General features: G+C 36.0%; 1 protein-coding gene across 5 annotated transcripts in view; it reads right to left on the reverse strand.

Moving 5' to 3' along the window:
* Positions 1-6,432: 6,432 nt before the first annotated feature.
* CUL2 (cullin 2) overlaps positions 6,433-20,791 on the reverse strand; it is a 49,881-nt gene continuing 35,522 nt past the window's right edge. For all 5 annotated transcript variants that reach the window (XM_083827332.1, XM_083827335.1, XM_083827333.1 and 2 more), the window contains 10 exons: positions 19,976-20,035; positions 19,466-19,594; positions 19,285-19,371; positions 18,609-18,761; positions 18,152-18,229; positions 15,357-15,423; positions 14,515-14,717; positions 11,646-11,747; positions 10,806-10,922; positions 6,433-7,040 (listed from right to left, as the gene is read on the reverse strand). In XM_083827332.1, the coding sequence (XP_083683458.1) occupies positions 6,909-7,040; positions 10,806-10,922; positions 11,646-11,747; positions 14,515-14,717; positions 15,357-15,423; positions 18,152-18,229; positions 18,609-18,761; positions 19,285-19,371; positions 19,466-19,594; positions 19,976-20,035 (1,128 nt within the window). In that variant the 3' untranslated portion in view covers positions 6,433-6,908. The remainder of the gene's footprint in view (positions 7,041-10,805; positions 10,923-11,645; positions 11,748-14,514; positions 14,718-15,356; positions 15,424-18,151; positions 18,230-18,608; positions 18,762-19,284; positions 19,372-19,465; positions 19,595-19,975; positions 20,036-20,791) is intronic.

Raw genomic sequence — 20,791 nt, forward strand, 5'->3', positions numbered from 1 at the left:
TTTGGGACCGGAATTCATGTCCCCACTTGCCCCTGCCCACTTCAGTAAACACCAGTCTCGCTCAGGGACACGTGCCCTGCTCCTCCTCCATCCTATCTGTCAAACTACGTACGTGTATTTTAAAATACGCACCTCTTAATTTAAGCACCTAGTGCTCTGAAGGAGGGAGGACATCCAAAACAGGCAAGGCCTTGAGGAAAGCGGGCTGATGAGCAGCTTGTGTAATTTGTCAGTTACTTTATTCAAAAGTGAATGAATTTGTGGGGTCTTCTTAATGGTAGAGATTTTTAAAGGCTACAGTCTACTTTTATGCAGATGGAAGGTTAAGGCTACTGTTGTTCTCAACGGGAATAATACACCTTCCTAAATCTCTTTCAGCAGCTGCAATGGGCACGTTTCTGATTCACAGCTATGACTCAGATTTTAAGCAGCACATGCTTTGTGGGTGTACATCTATTCCCTTCAATTTGTGGCTACAGTAAGGCTTACGTACATCATTACCAGTACACTAAAACATGTGGCAGCAGACACCCACCTGGGGAAGGAGAGAGAGAACCTCACCTGGAAGCTTTGACATGAGTCTACAGGTGAGGTTCATGGATGGAAAGAAGAAAGGAAAACAGATGAACTCAACTGAAACTGAAACATAATGTGAAAACTACCTGAGAGTTCTTATCCTATATACTTAGGAAGTTATAAATGATATAACCAACACTGGAAGACAGGCAACAGCAATCTGCCACGTTTCAAAACAGGCCTCAGATCACTCCTCTTTAATAACTGTTGGCAAATACAGTGCCACTGTTCACAGCTGCTGAAAAAAAATAGTTTAACACACATCAGAACAACCAGCTTCTACCTAAAGGTTATAATTACAGTGTTTACCTGTTCAATGATTGGGCTAAGAACAAGGCCTCTTTCAGATGAAAACATGCCCAAGTCTCCTTATGTATCCATCGCTCCTGTAAACACTAATACATCAAAAGTGTGGTTGGATAAGAGTCAGACTGAAAGAATTGATCCCTTAGCTATGCAGACATTAGGAAGCCTTTCATCCATCTTCCTTTACTTTCTGTAGTCTCAAAATACAGAAATTTCTGCTCCTGCTATGTAACACTACATTAGAGAAGATAAGGGCGAGAAATATTTATGGAAACACCAGTGTATTATTTTATTTATCTCAATGGAATAGTGGAAGGAAGGGCACACAGATAAGTATAGCCCTCCTGAATTTAAAATACCAAAAGGTATTTCTGGCTAGGCCATGAAAGGGTTTATATACGGCAAATTCATTAGATTCTACTTCACTGGTGGTTCAAGTGTAAAGTTTTTACTCGATAATTGTAATAGTAATGCACACACAACCTTATTGTCCAACATATTACCATGTTAATGCAAGCTGTTCATCACTTGGTTGTTCAGAACAACCTAGGGAGCATTTCAGTTTTGATTAACTCACCTTTGAGAGCTTTCAGAGCTTTGATAGCTTTTGAGCTTTCAGTCAAAAGGGTCATACAGAAGGTGTAGGAATGAATGGTGAAAGTAATTTCCTGAAGGTCTAGAACCGTTTTAGAAGTGACTATCAGTACCTCTTGACTTGCTTCTTAGTACTGCTCAGGCTTAGAAGAGTCCTTTACTTCTCTGGTGCATATGCAAGACTGGACTTAGTGGGGAGTCTTAAGGGAGCTTTCAAGTCTTGTGCTGCGCACTCCTGTGACAGTTGCTAAGAGCAGCACAGTTATGTCAAATGCACTGCTTCTTTGAATATCCTAACAGACTTCTTCAAATGTGCAACAAGTCATCATCACTACTGGACTAAATAGTAATCTTGTTAATCACATATGCATGTTTAAACTTTTCAAAGATATATAACAAAAATATAACTCGAGTACTTCTAAAAGCAAGTCCAGCTGGACAGCCTCCTCATCTACCTCTTTCCTTTAGCTGGCTGTTGTTTTCTTCCTATTGATGCAAGTGTGAGTTCCGTGGAGCAGACAGTAAGAAATGCACCTCTAAGTTACATGAGCCTGCTGACTTTTATTGTCATTTCTTCACCACTTTAAAACCATAAACACACACTTGTGTTTAGCAAAGTCTTGCACTGTTTTAAAATTGTACCCAAACAATGTTTTGATGCTTCCTCTTCTTTTGCCTAGCAACACACAAAACCTCTGTTATCAGCTTGAAAGTGCAGGATAAGTTCCAATTTGTTAATTATAAGACCATATTATAAGGCCAAATACTCAGTTCAAAAACAATTGCTTCAGGAGAATGTTTTCATAGACTGTTATACAATAGATTAATTGACTATAGGTAATTATCATATTTGCAAAGCATGGACAGTCCTAACATATTTGCCCCAGGGTACTCGTGAACCAATACTGTGCTGTAAGGATTGCTCTTAACTTTAAGGATAAGAAATGGATTTTGAAGCATAGCTGAAAAATATCAGCTTATAAATTGTATTTCCCCTTTGACTGATTTCTCTGCTCTGCTCCTTATTTGGAAATGCAATGTACTCAGTAAAAGACTTCTTACAAAGCATATGTTCAGTAAAGAATACTATCAGGTTTGAAAACTGTTTCTCCTGTTATGCCCATGTAAGTACCTTTCATGCTCCAAAAGCATTGTATATATGAACATAATGAAATATAGGCACACATTTTTCTTTCCTAGAATAACCCAGTCAATCTAGAGACAAATTAAAACCTCACAGAAGTATATTTTCAGTTAGCATAAGAATTATCAATAATGCCCAGTACCATAGGCAAAACGCATTTTCATCTTAGAAATGCATGAGATGTATCAACGTATCATGCTTCCAGACTCAGCTGTGTGGATCCCAATGAACTAGTGGGTCATACATGTTAACAGGCCTATAACAAAAAAAATCCACACCTATGTCAGTTAAAAATTCATGGCATTTTTAGGCATCTTCTGTTCTTATAACTCACCCTTATGTTAATACCATTACCCATGAAATTACCCTTTCCAGACGTATTTAGTTGCCAGGTTGCAGCCCTACACGATACGCTGCATCACTGCGTGCCAACAATGACTTCAGTGACCTAACCCAACCACAGAGGGCTGAGGCTTTTCACTACTTCTTTCCTTAGGGGGAAGGTGTGAGTTATAAAGTAGGATTCAACACCTTTCCCAGCTATGGCTGTGTTTCCCAAGAGGCACTGAAAAGACCGAGTTTGTGTATAATTATGAAAGACATTGTCTGGGGATGCCAATTGTGCTGAAATATATGAATGTTTTTAACTCACTAAACAAGTCTCAACTCAGCAGCATGCTTATCTAAAAAACAAAATACTACTTTTGATGTTTTAGGTATGCAAAAAATCAGAGATAAGGTAATGCTAAAACCTTACACGTTCGGGCTGGAGCAGTGAAGTGGCTGTTTTGTTTATGAAGTGATTTTGAAAATAAGTTCGGTAGAGCTTTTTCAAACTCAAGTCTTACAATTTTGGTACTACAATTCAACTTAAATACAGTTTTTATTAAACCTTTAATGAAGAAACAAGCTTAAAATCTGTCGACTCAGATCACAAATTACAAGGTAAAATACATTTGCTTTCAGAAGCTTTGGTGCCATTGTTTGTTTTTTGGAGAAGGGATCTGATGATTCAGTGTTCAAGCAATATTTTTTAATTTTTTCTATTGTGTCATAGAATATTTCCTCTATTCTTTCTTTTTCTTCCGTAAGTAATAATGAATTACTTTTTATAAAGGACAGATTTTTTCACACTGAAATAAATTAAAAGTCGCTGTCGTGAAAATCTATGCTAACATGTCTCCTGTTTGCTGCACTTAAAGACATGATAAGCATGCCTGCTGTCTTTCAACACCCATATACAACTCTGAACTACCACTTTGGATAGCGACCTACTGCACTACATTTAGATCAAAAAACAGTTCTTAAAGGCAAATCCAATTTCAAAAATCTGTATCTAAGTGCCATGAATATGGAAGAAGTGTTTAGTGCCATTCATTGTTTACTGCCCTTTATTTGCCTTCAGCAAAATCCACATAAGAAAAACTTACCATGTCATGATGCATTCCCTAGTTAGCCACGGGATGTTTACTATATACTCTCCAGAGGACATATGAATGTGAGGCTACTTAAGAAAAAGGAGACAGGAACAATCTGAGAGGCAGAGAGAAGCCAAGCCATTCATACAGTGAAGAACTAGGAAAAGAAAGAAAACAAAAAAAAAAGCTCCCTCCTAAGGCTTTTTCCCTTTGAAATTAATTCTTGCTCTGTGGACTTTTAGTAGGTCATGAAATATCAAAAGAACTAAAAAAAAAAAATAAAATCACAAATAATACATATATTCGTATGCACCCAAATAAAAATCAGCAAAAATAGAACATTTGAAGTTAATACAGATCTCATCAATGACTAACAGCAGGCATAGCCATGAGAAAGCTCTTTTCTGCAGCAAGTATTCAGTATGTTCATGCTCTTAATGATCTTAAACTTTAATTATTTACATTGGTAGAGTTAACACTTTTAAAAATTACACTTTGCTTGTCCGATAGTGAGCAGTCACCATGCCATCCCTGATGAACAACAAAGGACACAAAACAGCCCATGGACTCCTTGTCCCACCCAAACTAGAAACCTGACTGAGTCAGGGGAAAACATGAGATAAGTAAAACCATAAGAGTTAGGAGGGAAAACAAGAAAAATGCATTACGGGCTTATGTGGAAACAAGTATAGGCATCTACCCATGTAGTGTTTCTACCCAATACGTTACAGAAAGAACACACTTTTCAGTTACCAGTCTGGTATATTCTTTCCCAGTAACAGTGTGGTTTCACAAGCCACTGAACTATACCTTCAATGTTTACAACAACCATTCCTAACTCTTTGTGAACTACTGAACTTAAATTCCCTCAGACATCTGTTGATTTTCTCTTGTAACATATTCCTGCAGTGAGATTAACAAGACAGAGTAGGCCTTACTAAGAGTAGAAGTTAGCTGAATCTCAAGAAAAGGGAAAGGCTGTGGATGTGGACTGCCTTGACTTCAGTAAGGCTTTTGACATCGCTTCCCACAGCATTCTCCTAGAGAAACTGGCTGCTCTTGGCTTGGACTGGCGTACGCTTCGTTGGGTTAGAAACTGGCTGGGTAGCTGTGCCCAAAGACTTGTGGTGAATGGAGTTAAATCCAGTTGGAGGCCGGTCACTAGTGGAGTCCCCCAGGGCTCAGTACTGGGGCCAGTTCTCTTTACTATCTTTATCGATGATCTGGATGAGGGGATCGAGTGCACCCTCAGTAAGTTTGCAGACGACACCAAGTTAGGTGCGTGTGTCGATCTGCTCGAGGGCAGGAAGGCTCTGCAGGAGGATCTGGATAGGCTGGAGCGATGGGCTGGGGTCAACTGCATGAAGTTCAACAAGGCCAAGTGCCGGGTCCTGCATCTGGGGCGCAACAACCCCAAGCAGCGCTACAGGCTGGGAGATGAGTGGTTGGAAAGCTGCCTGGCAGAGAAGGACCTGGGAGTATTGGTTTGATAGTCGGCTGAATATGAGCCAGCAGTGTGCCCAGGTGGCCAAGAAGGCCAACGGCATCCTGGCTTGCATAAGAAGCAGTGTGGCCAGCAGGGCTAGGAAAGTGATTGTGCCCCTGTACTCGGCTCTGGTGAGGCCGCACCTCGAGTACTGTGTTCAGTTTTGGGCCCCTCGCTACAAGAAGGACATGGAGGTGCTCGAGAGAGTCCAGAGAAGGGCAACGAAGCTGGTGAGGGGTCTGGAGAACAAGTCTTACGAGGAGCGGCTGAGGGAGCTGGGGTTGTTCAGCCTGGAGAAGAGGAGGCTCAGGGGCGACCTCATCGCTCTCTATAGGTACCTTAAAGGAGGCTGTAGAGAGGTGGGTGTTGGTCTGTTCTCCCACGTGCCTGGTGACAGGACGAGGGGGGATGGGCTAAAGTTGCGCCAGGGGAGGTTTAGGTTGGATATTAGGAAGAACTTCTTTACTGAAAGGGTTGTTAGGCATTGGAATAGGCTGCCCAGGGAAGTGGTTGAGTCACCAGCCCTGGAGGTCTTTAAAACACGTTTAGATGTAGAACTTAGTGACATGGTTTAGTGGAGGACTTGTTAGTGTTAGGTCAGAGGTTGGACTCGGTGATCTTGGAGGTCTCTTCCAACCTAGATGATTCTGTGATTCTGTGAAATTGAGATATGCACTTAAACATAGGTGTTTTTTTTGTGTCTTGTGTTTTTTTGCAATCATATCAAACATAACATCATACCTGGTACTCAGTTTTATATACAAGTCTTATGACAGTTTTTACAACAGATCTACTTCAAAGGTTATTCAAAACCTGAACACAACATTATTTTCAATCTTACCAGCCTCAATATTATTTACAGAGATAAATGCTATATCCATTTCTACAATAATTAGAGACACATCATATAACTTTATTTTTTTATTTGACAAGCAGCAGTATCATGTTCTTTTTTTTTTTTTTTTACATTTTAATGTAGATACAATTATTAGGTTATCTGTCATATTACAATATTTAGTTTTTTTTTCGTTTTTTTTTTTTTTTTACTTTGTCTTAAGATACATTAAAAAACATCAACTGCAAACGTGAAAGGGAAGGGGAAAAAAAAAAAAGCATGGTACCCAACCAAATTTCCACATTTCAGCAATACTTCACTCATTCTTTTAGTAAAGTTTTAAGAAATGTCATAATGACATGAGCTTGAAATATCTATAGGCATTTTCATTGACGCTCATGACATGGCACTGGTGATGTTGTAAACAGCAGAAAAACAGGGGCTGCCAAGTGACCAATTATGGAGGCACAGGCCTGCCTCTTCCCACAGGAACACACCAAACAGTGACAGCAATGATCTCCTTACAATCATACCTGCAGGATAGCAACATCATGCTACATAACTGTATTCGTCTGCAGAGGCCTGGCTTCGCTCTATGTACTGTTTGTCTATCAGAACTTCAATACACTTCTTAATCATGCTGATACTTGGGTTAAACCTAGCTCTTGATTGGCTAATCACCTGCAAAAGAAAAACAAGTTTTATGTGTTATTTTCATTTACAACAGTTATAAATGCAACAGGAAACTCAATAAGCACTTTAAGGGAAAAATCAGTTTACTTTTCTTTTAAAGTCAAGATTAAATAAATACAGGACAGTTAATTTATAACAATAAACAAAGCATCTCTGTACAGTAGTGTCAAGAGACTTAAACTGACTGCTTAACTCATTGGTTCAGTTTGCACATTAACCAGATTTTTTCAGTCCTCTTGCTTGCTTAATTTGTTCCGGTACAAGTGAGGATAAATATCCAACTTAAAATTGATCTAACATTTCTTCACTTTTATTACTATTACTACAGTTTAAGCAAAGCGAAAGCATTATAAAACCACCTGTGTCCTTTCCAGTATCTATGCTGGCTCTTCCTAAGTTAGGTACCTTTTACTTCCGTTTATATACTTTTGTTGTTCTGTAATATTTCATTTATGGACTCCCAAAAGTCTTACGAATTTATGGACTTGTCTTCAAGTCTTACTTGGAAAATAAATGCCTAACAAATATGTTAATCTTAGTTTTCAGAACAGTTTATACAATTATGAATGGTTAAATTTCACTTGACCAGTTTTCTCAAAACTATTTCTAAACCTGAACCAATTTCCCTCTCATGCATCACCACCTTTGTTATTAGGAACGGACAGAGAAGACATTTTCATTTAATAAAGTTTTGTGAATCATGTGTTTTCTTTATGGCATTACAAATAGTAACTGACATGCACGCAGATAAATAGCAAATTCCCCCAAAGTCTGACTAGGATCTTAATAAGGGGTTACTCATTCTTGATTAACAGTTTAAATGTATTAAAAATGCAAGCCATCCTCCTAGACACTATTGCACTAGACAATCAAATTTGTAAGATAAAATAAGATTTACTTTTTAAAAAATTTGTTTTGTAAAGTTACACTACAACATTGTTGTTTCAGTTGCCACGCTGTATGATGTAAGCTAGATTTGTTGTGCTGATTCCTGCCATGCCATGCTGCATACCTGGTCCTGAAAGGCACCTGAACCCCTGAAGCAGCGTAAATGGAGTCCCCACACTCCCACCACTGACATCTTTTTCTCATACAATTTGAGACTATCAGGATGAACCTTTATTTATGTCACTAAAGACCATCCTACAATTTGGCAAGTCCAATCCAGCTGTGCTGGAACTTTCTAACAGATACAGTAAAAAAATTATTTATGGTAAAATCAGATCTATATGTGCATTGCAGAAGAAACTGTAGCTGCTGGCTAAACTTCAGATCTCTCTTAATAGTTTTAAATTCTATGGGTTCTCTTCTAGGTAAGTGAGGAAATGGTGTGTAGTAACAGAACATCTACCTTGGAGAGTTTTTGACATTTAAACTTTTGCGGCCAACTTGTAGCAAAGAAAGTTACTATTACTTTCTCCTTTCTACTTCCTAGCAGTGGGAAGTGAGGGAACAAAAGACCTAACTACTCAAGTGTCAGAATATATTTAGCCTGTAGTTTCACATTTGTTCTGTAAAGAAAGTGATTTTTATTTCAGCTGGACTTCCTGTTTTCTTTACAACTTTTCGTGGCTGGCTTTGTCCCAGCTCTAGTGAGGAGCTGGAGCTCTCTGCGAGCCAACAGAACTCACCAGGTAGAACTCACCCAGCAGAACAAACAGAAAGCTCAGAAGAGATAGTTTTGTTGGGCTAGCAGCCAACGGTCTGATAAGTTCCACAGCAGTCAAATGAGAAGAAACTAGGTAAAATTTCCACCTATCATGAAATTTTCATTTTTAACGTTAAATATACAAAACCTGTCTCCCCACAATTTGCTCTACAATCTGGCAAGAGTATCTGAAGTACCCAAGAGTCCATCTGTATCCTAGACTGCAGAGTAGATACCTAACAGATTTTGAAGAACCTAGCTCATATGTCCTAGTTAAAGTTTAGCTGAGGAAGCATGAAGATTGGCACAAATCCAGACAGCTAAAAAGCACGAAAAATTAACTCTAATGGATTTTTGTACTGCTTCACATTACTGCTTGAAGTTCTACAATTGCTCATTTAAGATGACATCAGGTCTCCACAGTACATTGCAACATAGATAAGAATTATTTAGAAGTCTAGCCTTCAGTTTTTACTTATATTCTGGGTGGATTAGAACATTTAATATTAAAAACTGAGAACTACAGACTAAATGAATAAGGACACGATTTTCATAAATTTATAGGTCATAAATTTAGTTAAAAGCTGAAGTTAAAAAAAACAATACAAGTTGATGTGGCTGGTGATAGATAAATGGGGCACCAACTTTATTCTGCGCTGTTTTTTAAGCTGACTTGCTATCAAGATATTCACTTTTCTGGAAAAACTTGAAAAATCTCCTGATGTTAATAGACTGTACTATTCTGCAAGAGTACTGCACGAGCAAAATGCAGCATAAGCATGTCAGATACTGCCTCCTGAGCTGGACAAAGAAGGAAATGACCATAAAGTAGTTCTTCTGTTTCTAAGCTGTCCAAGTTTGTTCTCTCTTCCACCATTTAAACAGGTCTCAAGTAAAGCACACTTTGAAAACTTTTTTAAGTTGCAAATATGGGGGAAAATATTTTCAAAGATGAATCAGGGCTTGCCTACCATTTTCTAGTTTTAACATAAAAATCTTAGAGGATTTCATCATGATTGTATGAAACAGAAGAGCAAATAAACAAAGGTTTTGAGAAGTAATCAAGGCCTATGCTGCCTCATCTTTTAGATGTTCAAAATCAGATTTCTTAGGTTAAGCTTGCTTTCAGAGAGTTTGTGTACAAACACTATTTATTTAAAGATCCAAAACCTTTCAGATGTCTCGTGTTACCAGTCAATATGAAAGCTCTGGACTTACACGCTCTCTGCAGCTGCTTATTTTGCTTAGGAAATAAAAAATAATTGGCAATTATGGTAAACTAATTTCTCCATCACCACAGGACAGAAAGAATACAGAAGACCTCAAAGTGACAGAATGCCTCTCCACCATGTTCAAAATAGTCCAGAAAAGCAGGACTCTATTCCCTCTCCCACCAATCTGCTCTGAGGCTATCCAGCAAAGCTTGGGAGACACAAGAACGACTTGGAAGGCCGAGAAAAACTAGGGACTGGTTGGTACGAGTGAAGGTTTGGTTGGAATAGGAAATGCAATTAGGCAGGCAACTATCACAGATGGAAAAGTAGAAGAAAAACGAAAGAAATAACACCTTTTTCCAAGCCAGTCCATGACAGTTCACAGATCATTAATTTAGAATATAAAAAATCTAGACAACTGTACTGCTGCTAAAATAAAGATTAAGAGGTGCACGTCTACATACTCAGACAACTTTTAAAATATAAGCCATGAATTAGAACAAAATCCAACTTTACAATTAGAGCTCAAAATTGGCGAGGTGCTTCTGTGGAAATGTAATGTCTAGAATATCCATACTCAAGTGTCTTCAATTGAACCTACAGCTCTGGCAACGATTCCTACAGGATACAACATCTGCAGGTATAGAACCAGCCAACTGGGAAGAGCAAGCACAGCACTAAAGCATTAAGCATCTCTAAGACATATTTACAGGGCTGAGTGATCACAGGTAAGTGCCCCAGTACTATGGTTCCAAGTAGACTCCATTGGAATTCTCATCAATTTCACTGAAGTATTAGTTTTGACATGGGAGTTTTGTGGTCAGATGTTTTACCCAGCTATCCTGAAGATTTTCCTCCAAATCATGCTTAAGAAGAGGATTTTTATCTTACCTCCTGAATAAGAGCATTATGTCGCAACACTTTACGTGCTTTCATGATACGGACTATAGCAGCTTGAAGATACATTTTTCTGTCTTCATCTACAGCGCTTCTGGTCTGTTCCATCTCCTGCGATATAGGAAGAATGGTAAAGCTTCAAATATAGTAAGATCAACAAACACGTCATAAAAGTATCTTGAATCTAAACTTTTTACTTTATTAAAAGTGGTCAACTGATATAAAAATCTAGATAAAGATCAATGTAAAGCGCTTCTGTAAATCAAGAACACCAGGTTTCATGAAAGTCAGCAGGTAGGTAGGAGGAAGACAGCCAAATCAGATTCTGCTATGGAGAAAAGTGGGCAAAATTTACTGTAAGATATTGAGTTTGTCGGCACATAACGTCTCTTGTATACATGTCTATGTCTTAAGAGATATAGAAGGAAACTGGATTATCAAAATTTGAGTTGATTATAGTTGATGGACACAAAACCATATGAAAACAGAGTTCAGTGGATCTGCTGTTTCTGGATTAAATTGCTTTTATAAACACTACCAACAAAAGAGTCTCATTAGATAAGACAAGGTGAATGTCAATTCAGTTTGGTACAAGAGGAATAGCTCTTGTTCATTTTTTATTCTTATTCCCTAACCCATTTTTTTTTCTACCTGTATTTTAAGTACAAAAAAATTGCAGTGCTTAAACTGTAAACTTAAACAATGTTTTCACAATGATATAAATCTTACACAGAGACTCTTATATCTGCTTTTACCAACCTAATACAATCAATTCAATTTTAGAAAAATAAGCTTCATAAGCTCTTCAGTCTACAAACATCAAAAAATACTTGCCTGTGGTGTGTCTTTCTGCATTGACGTAGTAATTTTAAATTTCGTTCGTTTACTGCTGAAGTTCATATTTAATGAAAACGTAGACTCTGCCTCTACATCTTCCTGCAATAGAGAATCTTTTTAAAAAACAGAAATGGAACCAAAAAAGAATAAGCAGCAAGGATTTGCCAGGATAACAGTTTACTTAGAAAAATCACAGGTAGGGGCTTGCATACATACAAATAATTACAGTGGATTTGTAGTTGAAAATTCTAAAGAGCCACTTGAACCAGGTTAGTTTTTTAAGTTACAGTTTAACTAACCTAGAAATACAGTCTATTTTACAAGACACTATAAAAAACTCTGATATACATGAGTACTGTTAATGAGTCAATATTATGAATAGAATAGTTCCAGTCCGAAGGGACCTACAAAGATCAAGTCCAACTGTCAGACTACTTCAGAACTGACCCAAAGTTAAACTGTCATTAAGAGTGTTATCCAAATTCTTCTTAAACATGGACAGGCACGGTGCATGAACCACCTGCGTAGGAAGCCTGTTCCAACATATACCTACCATTTTGGTAAAGAAGTTTTTCCTAATGTCTAGTCTGAACATTAAGAAAAACTTCTTTACTGAGAAGCAATTAAAGCAATTTCAGTTTTAATAACTGAACAGCTGTTTTAACTTATGGTTTAATACTTCAATAGCTTATCTTAGTTGCAAACACTCTCCTTTTAAACACATTTTTGTCCCTGCAAAGAAAGTAGGATTTGCATTTATTTATGGCAGAACCTCAAGAGAGCAAGCTATTACTTTCACAAACATTACTAAAGTTGCCTTAAAGAACTTAAGGAAAAAAAATAAACATTTTATGTTGTATCAGAAACAGTTGATGAACTGCAACTTCTACAGCTCCACAACTGTATGCAATTTCTCTTTTTTTCTCATCTGGATCTCAATTTTTTCCCCTACACATGTCAAAGTCCATTTCTTTCAATAAATTTTAACTATTCCCAGCAGTCCCAACACCTTTACATTCAACTAACAGGATGACCTGAACAATCTTTCCAATTTCCAGGCAAGAGTCTGTACAAGTATTACCAATTTCCAGCAGAACACAGTTACCGGGCTTCTTAGACTTCGGAATCTTGCCAAACTATGGTTGCCTCAAGTGCAAATACTTGAGCAAACTCTTAAGCAAACACTGTCAATATTTATTTAAAAAATATACCAAATACTATTACTTTTAATTTTATACTCTGCAGACATTCTCTATTAGAATATAACATCTAGTCATATATAATATCTAGTATAGAAAATTTAATACGGAAGGGCAAAGATCAACAGCTTTAAAAATGTCATTAAACTTTAGTGCTGTTGTGTTTATATGGTTGAGTATAAAACAAAACAAAACCAATAAAGATTTTGTCAAAACTTTGTTTAAAAAAAAAAAAGAACAAGCAAAAGCAAACTGCAGTATATAATACATTGTACTTTGCTGTGTAGCTCAGACACAGGTAGAGAGAAGTCAGTATGTTTAATTTCACTGTTTAAGCCACTGAAGTTCACTGGCTTATCCAATGAGTAAGCTGATAGACTGCATACAGATCAGCTTTCAAATTGCTGGACGGAATGCAAAGAAAACAGAATCAGCTAATACGTTTGAATACAACAGCCTGTAAGTTAAAGAACCAGAAAATGCAGTGGTAAACATTAAAAGGTAAAAGGACTGGAAAGCTATACCATTCAACCTTCAATGACATATGCTTAAAGAAACTAGATGAACCTTATATGGCAGACAAATAAATGTAAATCCTTTAAATAATGGGCAACTTTCTAAGATTATGAAAAATCTCACTGTTTTCTGTAATAGCTCCCAGTGTTATATTTCACCCATGGTTTAACAGACATCTTCCCAGCCACTGTTCCAACCTGAGCTCATTTCTAGATATTGGAAGCATGTCCTATGCTTCAGCCAAGCATCAGATCTTCCTTGCGATCTCACTTTCCATTTTCTAACATTTTCCTGGTTAAAAAAAAAAGCAGCTATCAGAGCAGCTTTGGATTTCTTCTCGTAAGCCAAGTGAACAGCTTATCAGTTTGTTCTGCTTGATACTGTCTGAATAACTTGGGCTTTCTGGGCTAGCTGGAAGCACATACTAAAGTTTGTACGGTATGCAAAGGCACTTCTGTAGCATTACTTACGTAACAGACTTCTGTGCCCTTCACTGCATGGGGAAAAAAGGTAAGTGATTTGATGTACGTCATACAGAAGTGTGAGGCAGAGTCAGTAATAGTACCTGTATGAACCTTTGCCTTAGCCACAAACAAAGCTCAGATGTTACTAGAACTCCATGAAACTCATGGAAAGACAGAGTTTGGCATAATGCAGCAAAAATCCTCTCACACAAGCCCTCCTTGCTCTCTGTCCTCCTCCCTCCTCCTGTAACATGTCAGCCAGGAAGTATATGGTTGCTGTTACTTTCAGTCTCTTAACCCCACAAATTTATTTTAAGGATCTTTTTAAGTCATTTTGATTTACTACTCAGGCTCCTTCCTGTGATCCCACTACTTTGAAAGTGATGTATTTAAAGAGAATTCCCATCCAACAGTAGTGAGTTTAAAGCCACATGGATTCAACAGGAACAATAAACAGTCCCAGCATTATTACCTTTTTAGCAGACCCTGCTTTTATAGGCATATAGACCAAAGATAGTCTACTTCTTCCCCTCTTTCCTTATAAATATTTGTAATTGCTAACAAGGCCCATAATATGTTAAAAAAAGAAAAAAAAGAGCTGATTGTTTTGTATTAAAAAAAGCCCTTGACAAACAGTAGAATGAAAAGACTGAGAACATGAAACACTTTTATATCATTACTGCATACCTTGTCTGAGTCATGGTTGATCATTTTGACATCGAGTAAGGATTTGATAGTTTTTGTCAGTTCCTTCTCATTCATTTGTGTGCTGTCCTGAAGCTCCTTGTAACTGACAGTTTCACTGTTGTTGAAGGCAAGCAACACTGCCATTTGGTATGTTGTCACCATGGCTACATACGGTTTGCACAAATAATTCATTTTTACTTCACCTGTAATGATACAAGTAGTATTTTATAAACTGATTAATGTGCTGAAAAGACATCTGAAGCCTAACTACTAGAGCTACTCATACAGTTCCTACACACATGCAATTCCAGACATGCAATTCAGACCTCAATATGGCATGGGAACATGAAAACCGATGTTGTAAATTTCGACACGTAGGATACGGTTTGCAAAAAAAAAGCACTCATTAATTGTGAATACCACAACGGTAGTGTTTTCAGGAGAAAACTGAAAGCGTTGAATTTGAATAATGCAATACAATTTAAAGTAGTAAAAAAATTCCAAATACCCTCAATGCAACACTGCAACACGCAAGCTTCTTCAATTAGTAACAGCTTACACAGAATCACAGAATAGTGATTAAAAAAGGCACTGAAGAATGTGCATTAAGAACGAACAACTCTAGTTTTCCCTGGATTTAATAAATCACAGGTGACATGCAGGTTTACAAACAAATTTTGGAAATACTAAATAGCAAATATTATATTACTTAATGATGCAAAAATAATAAACTGACTTAATATGCAGTGTAATGTTCTACCTCCAATGTCTGCCGTCATTTGACCTTTAACAAACAATTGCCAGTTGTTTAGAGCATAAGTTAGCAAAGCTTTTGTTTTTACCTGTACAAAGATAATGTAACCAAGTAAGCTTCCTTCCACTAAAATGTTGACTGTAGAATAATTCAAACTGCAAAACAAGATGAACTTCAGTTAATCACACATATAAACTTACAATAGTTTAATATCACACTAACACTCCAGCAAAGAAATACTGGTTTTATGCTCACTGTATTAGACACAGACCTTGCTGATAAGTTCATGACAGCACCTTCTTTTAGAAGACGGGTGATTGAGCACCAGCCAGTTAGTGAACTACTTGAACACATTAACATACCACTTGATGACTCAAACAAAAAGATTGTTGAGACATTCATACTCTCAAAGCATAAAATTTTGTAGCTAAAATTAGTGTAACTTGACTGAACCCAACAGAGTTCCTCAATGTTTATCAATCTTGTTATGTTTTATCATTCTGTTCCTTCCAATTCCATATGAAAACAAATGTATTTTTGTTTTTTCACCTTGGTGAAATCAAACCTATATTCCATGGCTTTAACTTCATTTGATTTGTCTTGATTTAAAATCAAATCAGAAAATCCATTTTACTGATTTTTTTTAAGCATCATTACAAAAATGTAAGCTTTTAGTTAACAGGTATTTCCCACAGCCAGATATGCAATGATGAATCTCATCCTGCAAATCTCAAGATGAATCTCATCTTATGTTCCTCAACACATTTTTAGGGGAAAATTTCAAAAAAAGCAAGCTTAAAGGCAGGTATAGTTTTTGTCACTCTTCCAGTTTCGGTTTCTGACTAGACACAACTACACAAATGGAAAACATCTCAGAACCAAGAAACAACTAGGAATCCTTAAATTTCTGCTGCCAAACTTGTAAACCTTCAAAAACTTCCAAAACCTATTTTCAGAAAGAAACACACATTTATGATTTAGAAGGTAACATTTCAAACTTATGTTGACATCAAAAATTGAAGCATCTCCTTAAAATCAGTATTTTAAAATTCTTATTTCCTAAATTGCATTAGTAGTAATATTAACTTCTTCCTGATTTTTTTTCTTTTTATAAGAATTTATAGTCATTATGGAAAGTGTTACATCAGTCACTCTGGACAGCAACTTTTCCTGATATTTAAGATATAAAAAGACACATAAACACATAGAAAACCAAGAATATGAAAAAATCAACCTCTGAACAAGAAAAGGACTTAAATTAAAAATTCCTCTCTTCCTTTAGAAACATGGGACAACTTTGTTCCTTGCTTTCGTGCAACTGAAAATTAGCTATGCAGTTTGAAATTTTGCAATAAAGTACACAAGTCTGGCATCTATAAATGAGATAGCTCTACAGAAGACTCCAGAAATGCCATTACCAGAAGATTCTTTCAAAACTACATTTACCTACATTTAAATATAATTTTCATAGAATAAGAGAAGGAAAGGCATATATGACCGGTGGATTGTGGTAAGAAAAATCAAGTTTACAGAGAAGATGCAAAATTATCCTACTTTCGTATTATATGCAATTTATCAATCCTGCTATTCCTGGAAACTAGTATGCAGTGCAGAGATAGAAAACAAAAACCAAAACAATCAAACAAACAAACTTGGAAAATAAAGGAAACACTGGATTTTGAAGAACAAGTAAAGATATTCCAGAATGTTAAAAACAAATAAACAAAAAACTTTCAAGGAGACGGCTTCCAGGTTACTTGTTCTGTGGGCTAATCAGACTGATGGAGAAAAGTTACTCTGACAGAAAAGAATTTCTCCAAAGGCTAAAGAAATTTATGGTAAGGCTTATAAAGATCAGATTTTATTTTAACATATGTAATAAGTCTGACCATTTTTCAGAAGAAATAACACTGGGAATTTTAGTAGACATGGCATTCTCTTGGATGTCATCTGAAAAGAACTGAAATTTGGCTAAAAAGCTAACAGAAAAATTAAAATATGAAATGGACCATAATCCATACAGACATGAAGGACAAGTCAGACTGCATAGTCATTGCCAAGTGCCTGGTAAGCGTTAGTATTTTTTGTTGTTTGCTTATTTTTATTTGTTTAGGAAAAAAATCCAGACATTTTGCCCTCATACTGCCTATTTGAAAGGAACAAGAAAGTAAGGCTTGCAGACTAATCCTAATGTTAGGTCTAGCTATTTTTTGGCAATGAGAAGAACTCTGGCAAATTCAGTCTTTCCTTAAAATTGGATGGAAAATCCTCACATCCCAGGTAGCCAGTGCTACCATTTAGAACGTAACAATATAATCAAAATTAATGAAACATTCCACCCGTACAAAACAGAAATAATTTTAAATAGCAAGAGAATATGTGGCCAAAGCTAAACTTCTAATGTTTTGAGAATTCTCAAAATTATCTTTAAAGAAGTTTGCATGAGTTTGATTTTGAATGAAATGTGGCTCATATGAAATACATGACAAGAAAGTTGTATCTGCTTTTTAATCTATGAAGTCTATGCAATTTTAATATTACTTTTTATATTATATCTAGATAATTTGTTAAAATCAGTTGGAATTGGTTTTAAAGTTAAGAATCAAGTCAGTTCACTTGATTGTATTTAGTAGCATTTTCCTCTTCGATCACTGAGTGTAGAAAACAGAAGAAATAAAAGTTATGCAAATGCATACATGGAAATCAATATGTCATTTGGGTGACCTTTCCAAATTTCATATAACTAGAGAAAGGGTAGCCTTGATTTACAATCAAAATGAAATAGCTCCGGTTTTCCTCTGTTAGAGTGATCATCATAGTGGTGTTTTTTTTTGGAGTTTTTACATTTTCCACATGTTTACAAGAAGCCTCCTACTAACCTACCATCTGTACACTTTTTTCCAGTTCCTGAGGAATTGCAAATGTAGAAGAAGGAGCCTGAGTTAGAGGCCATGCACCAGCCTAAGGGTATCAGGAAAAATGAAAGCATTAACATTTTCATATGATATATACATCAAGAAAAAAAATAACACCACTAAATAGTTTTACAATGTATATTTTCATAAGACACTCAACTGAGACCAGAAGTTTGAGCACTGCTCATTACGCGTGCCCCAGTGAGACGTAAACTCAGGTAAAAAACACAAGGCATTTTGCATCACTACTATTTAGTGTGCTAGCAGGTTAATTTTAAAAGTTAAAACTAGGAAAACAAACTATTCCACACTGATCACAAGGTGTCATATGAGAAGTGTTCCTAGTTAGAAAAATATTTCACTTGATATCAAAACATAAAAAATGAAGTACAAATAACTCAGTAATAATAAACATACATTAGTACCTGTAGAACATATATCTGAAAACTAATTCCCAAATCTATAATCGTGTCTTGGTTTTTGATAAAGTTGTTGAATTTATTGTTGAGATCAGCACTAACACTCATGTCTGTATACATTCGATGCAGCTTGCTGGTAAATTCATAACCACAGGCTTGCTGTGAAAAAATATTGTAACAAGTTTTATTGTGAAAACAATACTTATTAAATAAATAATGCACATTCACACATTTATAATATGAGTATCTAATTAGTAGAAGTGTTATATACTGTTTACAGAGAACACCACGTATAATAGAAAACAAACACTATGAAAGAAAATTATCAAATTTATCTTAATCCTGCTTTGTACACATTAGTTTAGATGAACAGTATAATTTCTTATAAAATTGAAGGATAAATCTAGTTTATGACAGGCTGCTTGGTACTTTTACAATACAAAAAACAGGCTATTGAACACACTTTATAAAACTACCCAAAAATCATTAAAAAAAACTTTCATATTTAAGTGATACTTCACAATATATCTTTCATACACTATGAAAAACTTAATTTTTCTTTTCAACTACTGTAAACAGAATCTACCGATTACTAAGTTATCTCTGGCACCCTCTGCTGCTCCCTCTCAACACCACATTCTCTTATGCTTGTTTACATTGCATTAGAAGAGGATTACATTACCTTTAGTTTATTAATCATGGCTTCTTCAGAGTCCATAGACATAGACAAACCATGAATTAACCTTTTTGCCAACATTCTGGCATAGAACTGCAAGGCAAAAAAAAAAAAAAAAGACATGAGGATTCTTGAAAGTATAACCACATTGTTCGTGTATAGTTTAAATTTGAATATCAAAAGTTACCTTTTGGAATACATCTTTGTCATCTATGTATTTGAACACGGTAATGAAACTTGTAAGTTTGTCTTCTACTTCATTCTCTGTCATTCCCTTCGCTGACTTCTTCAACAAGTTGTCACAGTATTTGGCCAGCTCAAGTTAAAAAAAGAGAAACCCAAACCTACTTGTCAAGCTTGAGAACAAATGTATACCAAAGTACTCTTAAATTCTACATGAAGGTTAAAACATGAAGTAATTCACAGTCCATAGTCTCATGTTCTATTATAAGGGCTGTATTCACAGGTAAAAGATACCAACTACACACACCAAAACCACAAATTCTGTATCAAAAATTATAACTGCACCATTTTTTGCATACCCCCAAAATGTGAGGGGGGGTTAAGTAACCACTACTGACATACACACCTGAGGCTGACTTAGAGAAATGGATATTCATGTGATGGTCCCTATGCTAATTCGTTTGATAGTTATAAAGAAGTATTATTACATTCTACAATAATACTTATCACTTACCAACTCAGGTGCTTTGCAGATCGACTTGGGCTCCCTATAGTTAACTACTGATGTCAAAGCCTACATAGGAACACAGAGCAAAGACATAAAATGGAAATTACTTGAAACTTTTTCTGTTATGAATTTTAAAGTAATTAAAAAAATATTCAGGTACAGACCATCCAAGAGCCTATGAAACTCAAAAGTAACAATGAATAAAAGGATTTGGATTACTGCTCTGTGAGAATTTGTTGAATATTTTAAAGTTGAGTTGACTTGCAAATTTAATTTTTAATTTGAGTTGAAGTGCAAAAAGTAGAGGAATAGGAGTTAATTTCAAAAAGCAGGAGAGAGAATTAAGTTTCTCTCCTTCGTTTAAGTTAATTAGAAACTTAAGCACTGAAGTATGAAGGTTTTGGTATACAGCAATAAGTATTGGAAAGAAACTAAGGAAAGCTGATAAAGCAGATTTGAGCAGCAGCACATCAACAGTAGCTTACAAGACAACACAGCTTGATTTGAAGAACATACTTGGTACGCAGTAAGAAAGAAAACTATTTTGGTTTTCAGATTTTTGTTAGACTAAAGAAAATTAAAAAAATACTGTTGAGAGAGATTATGTGGAAATTTGAAGCAGGGCGATACAAAAAACATGCTAGCTGAAGAAGGATATGAGGAAATAGAAAGGAAGGAGATAAATGGCAGTTTGGAATTGGAAATTGCACGATAAAGATACCAGATTCATTGAGATTAGTTTATAAGCCATCAAATTTGAATTAACATTTTAAATTAATACTGGCCTAAAAATATTGCATAACCATAGTTTCTAGGAATTTA

The sequence above is a fragment of the Anser anser genome (genome assembly GCF_964211835.1).
Source record: "Anser anser genome assembly, chromosome: 2".
NCBI classification, from domain to species: Eukaryota; Metazoa; Chordata; class Aves; order Anseriformes; family Anatidae; genus Anser; species Anser anser.